This window comes from Erigeron canadensis, chromosome 9 (genome assembly GCF_010389155.1).
Source record: "Erigeron canadensis isolate Cc75 chromosome 9, C_canadensis_v1, whole genome shotgun sequence".
NCBI lineage: Eukaryota > Viridiplantae > Streptophyta > Magnoliopsida > Asterales > Asteraceae > Erigeron > Erigeron canadensis.
The window spans coordinates 1,239,557-1,254,047 of NC_057769.1; the positions used below are offsets into that span (position 1 = coordinate 1,239,557).

General features: G+C 30.8%; 1 protein-coding gene and 1 long non-coding RNA gene across 3 annotated transcripts; both read left to right on the plus strand.

Moving 5' to 3' along the window:
- The first annotated feature begins 6,487 nt into the window (after window positions 1–6,487).
- LOC122581989 (two-component response regulator ORR9-like) lies at window positions 6,488–8,523 on the plus strand. Its single transcript, XM_043754325.1, has 5 exons — window positions 6,488–6,861; window positions 6,960–7,063; window positions 7,151–7,228; window positions 7,966–8,036; window positions 8,139–8,523. Exons 1-5 carry the CDS (start codon window positions 6,759–6,761, stop codon window positions 8,446–8,448), a joined length of 666 nt encoding a protein of 221 aa, XP_043610260.1. The 5' UTR covers window positions 6,488–6,758; the 3' UTR covers window positions 8,449–8,523.
- A 3,089-nt stretch (window positions 8,524–11,612) lies between these two features.
- On the plus strand, window positions 11,613–13,916 carry LOC122583811. 2 transcript variants are annotated; one of them, XR_006321327.1, is made up of 4 exons: window positions 11,613–11,780; window positions 12,911–12,990; window positions 13,112–13,217; window positions 13,548–13,916. It is a non-coding gene; the product is annotated as an uncharacterized LOC122583811 (long non-coding RNA). The 2 variants fall into 2 exon arrangements; XR_006321326.1 differs by lacking the exon at window positions 11,613–11,780 and having other exon boundaries at window positions 12,204–12,990; window positions 13,548–13,893.
- Window positions 13,917–14,491: the final 575 nt, after the last annotated feature.

Consider the following 14,491-nt stretch of genomic DNA (forward strand, 5'->3'; position numbering starts at 1 on the left):
GCACAAAACAAAAAACGTGATTTTTTCGATTTTGAATGATCAGTGTGTTGTTAAACACTTAAATAATGATAATTAGTTATGCACTATGTTAGTTTTATGGACTTTTAATGCATCAAAATGATGTTTTTAAGTGTTCTCACCGTTCTTATATATGCGCCTTATTTTCTTTTGGAAAAGGAGCGAGATATTTAGGATCACTTAATTAGTTGAATACATGACAAATTGACCAAAAGCAGCCTATTTTTAGCTAGAAATTGAAATAAATTGTAAATTTTCAAATGAGCTGGACATAGACTCACATCAAAAGCACAACGGAGTAAGAACTGATCCTCGGCCTCTCTTTATCTATAACTAGATGGGTGTCCGCGTATCGCAGCGGTAAAAATAGACAACGTTTGAGGCGTTGTGAGAACGTCGAGGTAGGATGTGAAGCGAGGGGGGAATTACGAGTTAGGGTTTTTGTTATGTGTTTTTGTGTGAGAAAGAGATAGAGTTTCTGAAATTTTTGTAAGGGTATTTTAGCACTGTATATAAAATGGAAATAGGGATGCATTAAGATGGAGGGTAAATTAGACATATCAGATTCTTAAAAGTTTAAAGAGAGAGTGTCGGTTTGTTTTATAAAGGAGTATAAATATAAATATAGATTAGCATAAGTCGTTTGACCTATTTTGCAAACTTAATAGTTAAAGTCTTTGGATGTATTTAGATTGTGGAGTTGGGTTATATGTCTGGTGTTTATAATTTGGGTCTTCTAGTATTCATTACAAAACAAAATTACACATATTTTCACTATTAGTTTGTGAACAAATTAAAAAATTTATCATGCTTTCATGTGTGTCCAGTGTCCACACAAAAACTGTCGTATAAAATATATGGACTCTTATATTTAATTTGTCACATACTTACCGAAGCGAGGATCTCATGCTATCATTGAATGGCTACCACCGTCATATTTGTTCACACTAACTAAATATGAAAGTGTATACTAAAAAATGTGAACTATTATCTATACTTTTATACTATATTATAAAGCAAATTCACTTTTCAACTTTCAACATTCAATTTCAACAATGTACACATGATAATGCATGATATACCATACATCAATGCATACAACTTTCTCTCTCCTCCATAAATCATTTTATTCCTCTAATTCTTTTAAAAGCTTTTATCTCAATAACCGTACATCGATAAATTATAAAAATTATATGGGTGTTCTTAAAATTTCATACTATTTCATTAGAGATGTTATTCTATATACTTTCAACGAATTTTTAAATCCGATGACGAAGCTCGTATGGCTAAGGCATTTGACTATAACAATCTATAACATATCACCTTCTATGACCTATCACCCTCATCATTTTACCACCGCAATGCGCAGGTACTTGCTCTCGTAATTTATAATACCATAACTTTTAATGTAAATAAACTTCTACACACTTTTAATTCTATATATTTTTCACACATAAAAGTGTGACATGTTTTTTAATTTGCTTACGCTAACTAAAAGTTCAGACAAATATAATATCTACAACTCCTTTATAATGACTATTCACCCCATATTTTAGGAAAGGGTTAGAAAATAGTTAGATGGGAAATTACTAGATTGCCCTTAATAAACAACCCTTAAGGAAAGGGTTATTAGATATTACCAAAATTACCCTTAATGAATTAATTTACATTTTAAACCCTTATCTTCTAAAATATCACTATCACCATTGTATCAACTTACACGGTTAGATCACTCGACACCAATTGTCGATGTCATCGATCACCACCCGTCGCCGACACCACTAAACCACTGTCGCCGTCACCGCCGCCGCATTGCGCGGGTATAATGCTAGTTATTTAATAGATAGGCAATCATCCTCTCTCTTTTCAAAAAAGTCTTTTTCATTACAACAAAAATGTCATATTCTTTTACTTATTTTTACACATTTATAAAAAGTGTAAAAAAAATATGTTAATTTGTTCACACTTAAAATTGTGTTAAAAAACTCATATTTAAAAATATGAAAATATTTGAAATGTCATACTTTTTCATAATTATAAATGTATAAAAAAGAAAAAAATTTCACACTTTAAAATTTAAAAAAAAAATGTCAAACATTTTAATACTTAAAAGTGTGTGCGTAAATTTGTCACACTTAAATTTTCCACACTTTCACTTATGTGAGACAATTTGGAGTCACAAACTATATTTTTTTAATTTTATAAAAAACAAAATTTGTTCATTTATTTCTATTATCCTTTCGTTGAACGAAAATAGTTATATAAAATGGGGTTGGTAGCCTATTGGTAAGGTTTTTGACATTAGAAGGATCCACCTAGTTTAAGTCTCACTTTTTATATTAGTGAGGGTGGATTAATAGAAATTTTTCGATAGTGAAATTTTCAGGCATCACATATATTCATGATGTTCATTATATATATATATAATATATATATATATCGACATACATAACATAGATCATGCATAACATATATACATATATACATGGTCATGGGAAACAAATCTGTAGAAAGGAATCAAAAGGGTGGCCACCCCACTCCCCACCTGCCCCAAGATATGGTAAGTGCACATGATTTCACAACTTACATCACCTGTGTATCTCCTCTAAGGATTTTTGTGGCTCCCACCACTTCAATCCCTATGCCCAATTACACCTTTCCACTTTTGTGTTTACCTTTAAAAAGTTGAACATTACTGTACTAGGTAATTTTTAGAGTTAATTACTGAAATGGTACCTAACGTTTGCGTCATATTACTGGTTTCATACCTTTTATTTTGAAATTACGCTGACTATATTTAACGTATGCAAATCCCCACTCGGACCATACTTGCATGTGAGGGATAAATATGTAATATCGCGTTTCCTAATTACTGAAATGGTACTTAACGTTTGCACGATATTGTTGGTTTCATACCTATATGTTTCTTAATTACTTAAATGGTACCTAATGTTTAGTTATTAATTTTTTTATATATTTTTTTTAATTTGTTTTATTTTTCTTTTATAAAAATTCTCCAAAACTTGTTACAATTTAATGAAAATAGTCAAAATGCACCTATAATCCACTCAAAAATAATACCAAATAGTTATTTCATAACAAAATATAAGTTTAAAAGTTCACGAATAACCAAAAATAGCATTAAAGTATCATAAAAATATTTTTTTTTTAAAAAAAAATTTTCTTTTTTAAAAATTTCGAAAATACCACAATGGTAATTCCAGAAATATCCAGGTTTACCAGAAATATTGGCCGGTATTTAAAATATTGCTTTAAGCTTCATGTCGCAGTAAATACTGACTTGTATTTCTGGTATTCCTGGTATATTCCATGGTATTACCATTGCGGTATTTCCGGAATTTTTTTTAAATTCCTTTAAGTAATTAAGAAACTAAACATTAGGTATCATTTAAGTAATTAAGAAACATTAGGTATGAAACCAGCAATATCGTGCAAACGTTAGATACCATTTCAGTAATTAACAAACGGGATATTACATATTTACCCCTCACGTGCAAGTCACGTGGGGGAGGTTTTAACGGTCACCTAACAGCGTTAGCCTCCAGTATGGTCGGAGTGAAAATTTGCATACGTCGGGTATGATCAACGTAATTTTAAAAGGAAAGGTATGAAACCAGTAATATGGCGCAAACGTTAGGTACCATTTCAGTAATTAACTCTAATTTTTATGTACTCGCAGGTTACTAGTGCATAGCAACAAAAACGAGAATAATTTGTTATGTTAAAGTGTTAACCGAACTTTTGTGTGTATGTATGTGTGTGTGTGCGGCTGTTATTTTTCGGAAGATGGATGAGGGTATATAGAAGAATGAAAAGATAAAAGGGGTAACAAAAGGGAATGATATTGTTTAATGGCGGAGGTATGTGGTGGCCAATGTTGGTCATTGCAACCCCACAATTTCTATAAAACTCTAGTTTTCTAGTATTATTTTTATGTATTTTTCTAGTTTAAAGGGAATTGGTAACCCTGGACTGGTATAACTTAATTTTGTAGTATAATTTTACACATGTTAGTATCATAAAACCCGTTCAGCAACCCAAGACTACATATCATGGCTCCACCACTGATTTTTTTACAATATTTAATCATCTATAACAACAATTGCATTATACAGTTGTGCTATGTACAATAAAATATGTACAATTGTTGTAGATGGCTAATTATTTTGTAGCAATATCACTACCTGGTAATAAATGCGACACCGTTGACACATATTAACTGTCAAATGTCTAAGGACTGTAAGAAGACTTTTTCGATTTTTACTTAAAGGTCATGGGTCCACTCATTGAAATGAACGATAAGTTTGTTGATTCCTTTTTATCCCTGAATTCCTTGGTTTGAGTTCTGCATATTGTCTCAAACTCAAACTCAAACATTAAATGTTATATCTGTGCAGTACTGGGTTGTACAGAGTAAGCTCTATAACTTGTACATTGTGGTACATCTATAAGAAATGGTGGTACAAATAGTATTTCCCTTAAAAAATAGATGGATTGAGATCAAATATCAACTACAATTTAAGAAATTTGTATATGCTTTATAGTACGGAGCAATTTAAATATGAGAAAGGTGAGTATGGAACTTCGGTGAAAAATCACTCACATGTTAATAATGATTGGGCCTCATGTTTTTTATATATTAAAAATTAGTCTGTGAGCGGTTTTCCACTCATGCTAGATATCTAACAGCCCCATATATTCATTTCTCCTTTTAAATATATTACATTTATAGATATAGTGTAATGAATGATACACACGATACAACTAAAATTATAGTTTCCAATACAATAAAGCAGAGTTCAAAGCATACAAGTTAATTTATTCGACTATACAAATTATTGTTATTATTATTATTATTATTTGACGAGTGTGAACCGAATATCACAATGATGGTTTTAAACTATATTTTCTTAACTGGGTCCACTTAAAGAGCCCATCACCCAATACTTAGTAGGAGGAAAACCCTGTATTAATCTAGCCGAAGACACGATAATTAATAGAGATAAACCTTGTCCCTTCAGAACTCGAACCCAAGTCTCTCTGAATTCAAACCTAAATTATATATTATTTACTCCCCATATTATTTATTGTAATTTGTTTATCATTATTGTCTTAATAAGAAATGATATAGGTCTAAAGGTGCGGAACGCACACCTATTTACTTTTAAGATGACCTTGCCTTAAGAGACAGTGTTCCGGGGACAGCACCATTGAGAGCGGGGTTTAAGGAACGACTACCTTTCGCGGGTCCAATAGACAGAGCCACTAGCTGGATAATTTTTTTTTAGAAATTTAATTTCGGAAGTTAGGGGACCAATTGGCAATAAAGCCTGTTAATGGGCTAAAACAAGTCAGACGTTCCTCATTTCCACTCAGGCAGAATTCTTTCTTTAGTTCACGCTCTCTGGCACACACAAATATAAATTTCTAAATCTTTGATTGTATCCGATTGAATATTTTGTGGCGAATCATCAAATTGATTCAATCTAAAAGTGATTACACGCTTTCAGAGATTACAATTAAAATATCCGGTTATATTTTGTTCATTTTCCACGTATACCCAACATACTCGTACAGAGTTAAAAAAAGAAATTGTTATAAAATAAGTATAACTAATAAAACTTATCTTTACTGCTATATAAATCATTAACCCTCTTTCGTTTTCTAATAAATAACATGTTTGATATACCAAAACGCCCCTCATTATTTAACACACGTATCACCGGACATAGACACAATATTCTTTACTACTATATAAAGATCAACCCACTTCCATTTTCTCAAATTACATGTTTGATGTAAAGTGTCCCTCGTAATTCAATACATGAAACACCTAACACATAGATGATCTACCAAAAATACTTTCAATGAAATAATTACAATATGAATTATGTTTGCATCAATAACCTATACAATATGAAATATTTTAGTAAGTTGCCATTAATTAAGTATGTTTCTAATTAAGTAGCTAGGTATATACAGATGCTTGTCAAAGCAATTTTAAATCTACGTACGTTCTACTAGTGAATAAGTTGGAGGTTACTTGGTAATTATCGTTTACTAATCGACAAGTGTTAGTTTACTTGGTAATCGATGTCTCTTAGTTTACAATTTAGCATCTCTAAAGAATTTTCACACAAAGTGTATAATTGATACGTTTTTGAACCACAATGAACAGTGAACACTCATTTTATGGTTAGATGTCTCGTGTTTTTTAAGCAGGCAATTTTAAAAGAAATGATATATCAATTATCTATTTGTGTATAAAGAGAAACAATAATGTTATATATAAACAATAAACTTTATAAGATAGCTTTAAAGTTTGGAGGGTTAGATGGAACCAAAACTTGCAAAGAATCTTTTTGATTAGAATATAAACATCCAAGATTTTGGTTGTATTCTTTATTTGATTTTATTTGGTTTAAAATTTCCCATTTGCACCCCTTACAAACTTTGCCCCTTGCTTGCCTTATAATCCAAAAATATTAAGAGGTGGGAAAGATCTTTAGATGAAATCTGGTCAGATCTTGCTTTGTGAATTGTGGATTTTGGTGCCCCTCTTTCTTTCACATAAAAACTTCCCACTTTTTTCATTTCCCTCATCATCATCATAAACAAAAGCCCACACCCATAAAAAATAAATATAAAGAAAAAAAAAACCTTTTTTTTTTTTGTGAAAATAATTCATTCTTGTTAGTGAATTTGTAAATCTTGTTCATATGGGTGTTGCAACAGATTCACAATTTCATGTTCTTGCTGTTGATGATAGCATCATTGATAGAAAGTTGATAGAAAGACTTTTAAAAACTTCATCTTTTCAAGGTAAATTTATTTTACTTTTGTTTTTTTTTTTTTTCCGTTTAAGTCGATTTTAAATAAAAGGTTATGAGTTCGAGTCTCAATGCTGATGTTGTTTGCAGTAACGACTGTGGATTCTGGAAGTAAGGCATTAGAGTTTCTTGGATTCCATGATGATCAAGAAATGAGTACAAATGAAACATGTTTGTCACCTAATATTAATCAGGTAAATAAATATTTTCTTGAATTTTAAGTTTTTATTAAATATATATTATTATTTGGATGACTAAATTGTTATATAACGGTTTTGCAGGAAGTGGAAGTGAATCTGATAATTACAGACTATTGCATGCCTGGAATGACAGGGTATGACCTGCTCAAGAAAGTTAAGGTATGATTTTATTATAATAATAGTTGTATTTTTAATTAATCTAATTTTATTAAATATTCTTTTTATGATTTGAAATGAAAAACTATTACGACTATTATGAAATGAATTTATTTTGCTTTTAATATATGATGATGTTAAAAGACATTGGTAAAATCTATAGGCAGTCAGTCTATAAAGAGAATAAAGAGATGTAGGCTAGTAGAAACATTGTTACTTTATTCATCAAATTACAAGTCAATTAAGAATTTGACATCTAGATGCATATAAAATGTATATATACATACGTAGGTCAACTGGTTGATATCATGTAGACAGTAGACTGATATGGTAAAAGTTGTACATAGTTTTGCTCTTGATACTATAATGTAATGTGTCTGAGCATATATAAAACATTCACAAATATATCTAACACTCAATTTTTATTTATTTTTTTATTTTTTGTAAATACTCATATGTTTAGAATCACATTAAAAAGTTGGTACCTGAAGATGTGTCAACCAAGTATTAAGAAATTGTTCCATTCGGGTCAGTGATTATGCTTTTAATCGATTCTTTGAAGCCCGGTGTTGAGTTTCATGTTGGGTTGTCGGATCGAGTATGGTCGTTCTGATCCCTCTCGGACCCAGTCGTTCTGCTAATATAGGCCCAGGCTCGAATCAGTGTAGTATATTGACCAAAAAATGTGTTTTAAGATTTCTATCCTTTAGCTAATGTTATACAACTGATTTATTTTTCAGAAATCGTCATCTCTAAAGGACATACCGGTCGTGATTATGTCATCAGAGAATGTTCCTTCAAGGATTAGTAGGTAAAATCTTCTATATCAAAATCATTCAATCTTATGTTATACATATTAGTACATGTTATCGTCGACTATGGGCTAATGTGATATCATTTCGACCCATAACAGATGTTTAGAGGAAGGAGCCGAAGAATTTTTCTTGAAACCGGTCAAAATATCAGATGTACATAAATTGAAACCACATATGATGAAAACCAAAGTCAAAGAAACCGGTCATCATCAACATCAACAAGAACATCATCATCAAGAACAACAAAAACATAATCAAGATCACAAAGAACATAATGTATTAGAAATCGCCGAAGTTGAGTCACAACAACAATCCAATGGGAATAAGAGAAAGTCCATGGAAGAAGGAGATCATACAATACAAAACAAAGCACAAGTTCAATGGTGGCCATACTGTAGATTTGACTAACCTTTTTTTTTTTTTTCTTCTACTTCCAATTTTGATGTTCAAATTACTTTTTCTTTGACCCCCCCCCCCCCCCCCCCCCCCCCCCTTTTTTTTTTTTTACTTTTTTTCTTATAAAACTTTGGAATACAAATATGTAATGTATAGAGGAATGAGAAAGAGTATCTTAACATGACAACTTATGTGTAGATTTTACCTATTTACTTGCACATAGAGTATGCAATATCACTAAGGTCAACCTTTCACTTAGTCAAAAAGTCAACTATATGGCTCCACGTAAAGATTCGATGACAATGAAGCAAACCAAGCTGGAAGGTAATCATGAAGGATTTGTATGTTCATTGGGAAAGATTTGATGCTGAAGGGTCAAACAGCCTTTGAGAATTTGACCCCTTTTTTGACAAATAGATTATTATACATTAGGAAAAAAAATATAGATTATTATATATTAGGAAAAAAAAGTCTTAATTTTGTGTTGAAAATAGATAAAGCAACCATACCACCCAAACACTAATATCATTTTACAACATGTCCAATTTGTGATGTAAATGTGGAGGATCAGTAGATCAGAATCACCCTTCTGTCCATTATCCAGAAGTTAAAAAAATTTTAGTTGAAATGCATTAGTTAGAAAATATTAGAAACCGCGATCCTTTGGGGCCTGCTATTGATCTCGCAACAGGTGCATGTTTGGCTTAAGTTCAAAAAACCATGGGTATGTAGCCAGAATCTTTAGTGGTATCTGTATGATTGGGTTATGCGAAATGAACTTATGCATACAGTACTTGACTGAAAAGATTGAACGGGGTAGGAGTCATTTGGGAAAAATGGAATAAGAATCCAAAGGGAGTTTTAATGGATTTGAACTAGAATTTGCTATGATGTTATCAGCCATAGAGTTTTATGCATCTTTAACTTTTTTCCATTTAATATGGTCATTTGTAAATATTTCTTGGTTCAAGTATCCCTCTTTGGAATTTGCTGATTGTATTGTTGCAATTTACTTTCAATTTCTTTGTAAGTATTGGTGGTGTTACACCATCTTTAACCATACTTTATCTCACTTATATTTTCTTTCTGTCACGTACGTCAAGTTACGGTGTAACATGTATGTGTTCCCAATCATACTTTATCACGAAACTTATGTAAATTTCGGAATGTAAAATTAAGGATCCACTTTGGAAAGCCCATTGGGCTTTTTTAATTTCGGCTTTACTTTATATTTTTGCTTATCATATTCGAATTAGAGGTACAACTTTCGGTTAACCGGTTAGGTTATTTATATATAATAACCTATACCGGTTAACCGGTTAGGTTATTTATATATAATAACCTATACCGGTTAATAACCGGTTTGTGTTTGGAAAAACCTTAACCGGTGTAATCGGTTTCGGTTAATAATAACCGGTTAACCGATACCGGTTAACCTATTTTCAGTTTTTTTTTAACCGGACACATCATACAAATGATTCAAAAAAAGTTAAGTTATTAAAGTCTTACCTTGGAACCCATCTCTACCGACTTCCAATCCATCCCTATTAAAAAAAACACTCCTGCGAGTTTTGTCACATGGATTCAACAAATCAAATCAAATCCCATCAATTTCTGGTTCTATTATCTGAATCTTCATCGGGGGTTCTTGGTCCTCGTCGTCAACAAATCAAATCAAATCAAACAAGATCACACACCAGGAAAAAACCCAAACGGGTAAACCTGAAGATGGAGAAGAAGTTGAATGGGTTTTTTGTGGGGTTTTTTTATGTCATCGATTGAATGGGAAGAAAAGGTCTAGAAAAGGAGTTTAAGGAATTAAGGCAGCGGTGGGTGTAAAGAAAAAGGTATGAGACTGGCTAGTGTTAATCATTATATATATTATTTGTGTATGTATGGTAGGTTAACCGATTAACCGTTTTTTTTAAAAAAATTAACCGATTACCGGTTAACCGATTATGATCGGTTTCTGTTTTCAAAATGTTAAATCGATTCCTAGTTGTCGGTTTTTCCTAACCTATAATCGATTATTACTGTATCGGTTACTAACCGGTTACGGTTATAGGTTAACTTTCGAATCGGTTCGGTTAATCGGTTTTTTTGTACACCTCTAATTCGAATGTCGATATGTTTTTAAAGAAAGCAAAAAGGATTAGAGAGAAAAGAAATGAAATACTGTACAAAAGAGATATATAAGATTATTTTTCAGTCTCCATTCCAAACATCTCAAATACGAAACCAAAATTGTAAAGCAATAATGATGAGATTTCCTTTCCCTTCAATTTTGTTAAAATTCATTTCCTTTATTTTCTAACAAATACTAAAGTACCTAATATTTCTATACTATATATAAAAAAAATAACACTTTATTTATAGAAATGTTGAAAAAAATTTCACATACACTACCCCCTTAACATTAGTGATTAAATTATATTATCAATTTCTTATATTTTCATTAATATTTTACATCGGTTATTTTTACATCAATTATCTACACCACCCGACTTCACCTCCACCACCAAACGTAGCCCTAGCTACCACCACACACCGTCGACGTCATGACCACCACTGTATTGCACGAATATCGTGCTGATAATTCATAACTAATATGTCAAGTCTTTGACTTTATTATGTATTTACAGCTTTAGTTATACCTTAAGAACTTGATGGTTGAGTAAGAAGAGTAACCCAACATACAATAAATGCCAATATTTTGAGTTTATGATCTTTACTATAATATTTTGAGTATTGAAATTAGGGTATTTGAATAAGGTAATAAATTATTACTAATAATAAATCGACCACATACAATAAATGCCAATAATAAAGTGTTTTTTTTTAATATATATATATATGTAAAGAATTTGTAAGAAATTATTTAGGTCGTCTTTAGAAAATAGAATCGTATAATTTCCATTCTTACAGCCAATGGCCATTCATGATTCAACAACCAAAAATATGGCCATTCGACAACCAAAACTGTAAAAACTATTACCAAGCTAACAATAGGTACAAAACCTACATGCTAATTAATTAATAGAGGGACCATTTTTGTCAAATAACAAGAACGTAAGGCACTTGTAATAAGTTATTACAATCATAAATCATAAAATAAAATATTAAAATATATATAATATATATATATATTATATATATATGGAATTTATCTCAAAGATGACACTTTACAAACGTAAAATCCTTTCCTCTTTAATTTTTTAATACACAAAAGTTTAATTCAATTTTTCATTCATTCACTATATAAATTAAAAACTCAAATAGTAAAAACTTCGCAATTTCGCATTACTTGAGGTAATAGTAATTTCTTTCTGAAAAGCAAATTTGAGGTAATAGCATAGATTTTAATCCATTATTGGTAGTTAAAAAAATACATCATTAAAATTTTGTAGTATGTTTTCGTTTTTGTTTTGTCGGTGATTCATTGTTTGATCGCAGAGAAACTCGAGGGAATCTTCTTCCTTGTTTTTCTGTTTGTTCTTATCTGTATCTATAGTTGTATCTATTTTATTATTTTATTCATATCATTGATCATGTATATATATTATATATGTGTGTTTGTGTATATATATCTATATATCTGTTACGATCATTATAGAAAAGCCTAATTGTTATTGTTTGCAGGTTTGATGTTGTTGTAAGGTTTTTTTCTTCGAAGTATTTTGTTGTGTTGTAAAAGTTTAAGATCAAGTGTATTTAATGCGTTTTTTTAAACAAATGTTACGACTAGTTGCTAGTAGTTAGTTTTTCTGAATACGGATTTTTAGTTGAAAATTTTAGGCTGTGTAAGATTTAATGATAAGTGTAGTTAAAACGTGGTTAATTTTTAATTTTCGTTGATTTTTTAAGGAGTGGATAGTTATTTTGGGACGGGTGAAGTAAATTACGGACTTTTTTGTAGTTTAATGCTACGGGTTGTTAAGGGTAAATAGGAATATTAGTAAAATCGTAAACGTAGGTTTTTTTAAGGAAAAAGTTCAACTTAGGTACTTTATAATGTAATGATAATGGTCATGGTCAGTTATTTTGAGACATGTGATTTATAAGTTGTGGACTTTATTAATTTAATGGTAAGGGTAGTACTTAAAAGGAAATTAATAATATAGTTTTTATTGAAATTTATATATAGCGTGGGATTGAGATTGTATGATTTATTAGTATAGTTTAATGTCTTTGAGTATTTATCTGGTTCTTAAAATTTGAGATCACAATTGGATGTGATGTTATGAAGCATTAATTGTGGCCTCTTCTCGGTTCCTTCTACTCCTTCTTCCATAATGTGAGCTCGGAGAAGGAAGAAATAGGAGGGTCCTATGGAGAATGTGGTCAGAAATCCATAATAGAATCCGACGAGTATTTATCTGGTTCTTAAAATTTGAGATCACAATTGGATGTGATGTTATGAAGCATTAATTGTGGCAAGTTGAGTGTTAACATATAATAACGGTTCTAATTGCAGGAGCTTGTTTGATTATATAATTTTGGATAAAGATGTCTGGTGGAGAGGTTAAAAAGGTTTCACCTCAAGATATACAATTGGTATTCTTTTAGAGCTTTGATATTTTTCTTTATTATCAGTTTTTGTGTAGATTATGTTACTTTTAAGTGTTCTTTGTTATTATTTGAGTGAATTACTTATTTTAATAGTGTTTGCTTACAGGTACAACATCTTATAGAAGAGTGTCTTCAGCTTTACATGACCCAAAAGGAAGTTGTTAGTAAACTACAATATGAAGCAAAAATTGAACCCAGTTTTACTGAACTCGGTAGGAAGTACACAAAGCTCTATCTTTGTACAGTTTTTTGCATTTGAGCGAGCTGCAACATGCTCGAGATGTTTTCATCATAGAACAACTATGAAAATTACTCTATGTTGGTTAGGTGTGCGATGCACTACTTGACAGGACTTTCATAGTTTTGGATACAATGATGCATGCAATTCTTCATTATTCTTTAGTGTTTGTGACTTTTTTGTTGTTTGTTTATATAAATATAATGTATGGAAGAGTATCTCACTTCTTAGGTTTGTGAATCCGGATATATTGGAAAATAATCTGTTGATTTGCTCATTTAACATAATTGTTTCTGTCTTTCAGTGTGACGGAAGCTTGAAGAAGAAAATCAAGATTTTTTCAAGGCTTATCACCTAAGATTGATTTCGAAGGACCAAGAACACAAAGAACAAAATATATTAGTAAACGTCGAAGTTGAGTCACGACAACACTCCAATGGGGAATAAGAGGAAGTCCATGGAAGGAGATCATACAATACAAAACAAAGCACAAGTTCAAAGCACAATTGCCATTTAGTCTTTTGTTTCTTTCTTTTTTTCTTCTACTTCCAATTTTGATGTTCAAATTACTTCTTCTTTGACCAAACTTTTTTATTTTTACTTTTTTCTAATTATAACACTTTAATTGGAATACAAATATGTAATGGATAGAGGAATGAGTATCTCAACATCACAATAATGAAGCAAACCAAGCTGGAAGGTAATCATGAAGGATTTGTATGTTCATCCTTTTAAAATAACTTGAGCACAATTTTGTTAAAATTTACTTGGTATTACCTTTCTTTTCTAACAAATACTAAAGAACATATGCCTTTATAACTCACAAGTAACATTTCAAGTCTTTTAACTTTATTATGTATTTACAACTTTATACGTACCTTAAGAACATATATTGACGACAAATATAAAATAATCATTATTGATAGTTGAGTAGAAAGAGTAGGCTAAAACTAAAGGGGCATGATAGATTTATTTTGTTTGTTTATCATCTTTGATATATATATGAACTAGATTATGGTATTATAGTAAACGAATAAGGTAATATAGATTTAAAGGGTTAATGAGTGATTGAGTGAGAACCTTCTGGTTTCATGTACTATTTTGATACTCAAATCATACATTGTATAAAACTCATGTCCGGTAAGTCACCATTCTTAGTATTTAATAGTTTCTTCACTTGCTTTTAACATGTTTTAAATATGTGACTTTTAGTCTTCATTTATGGGCCCATGTAGTCACAGTGACAGT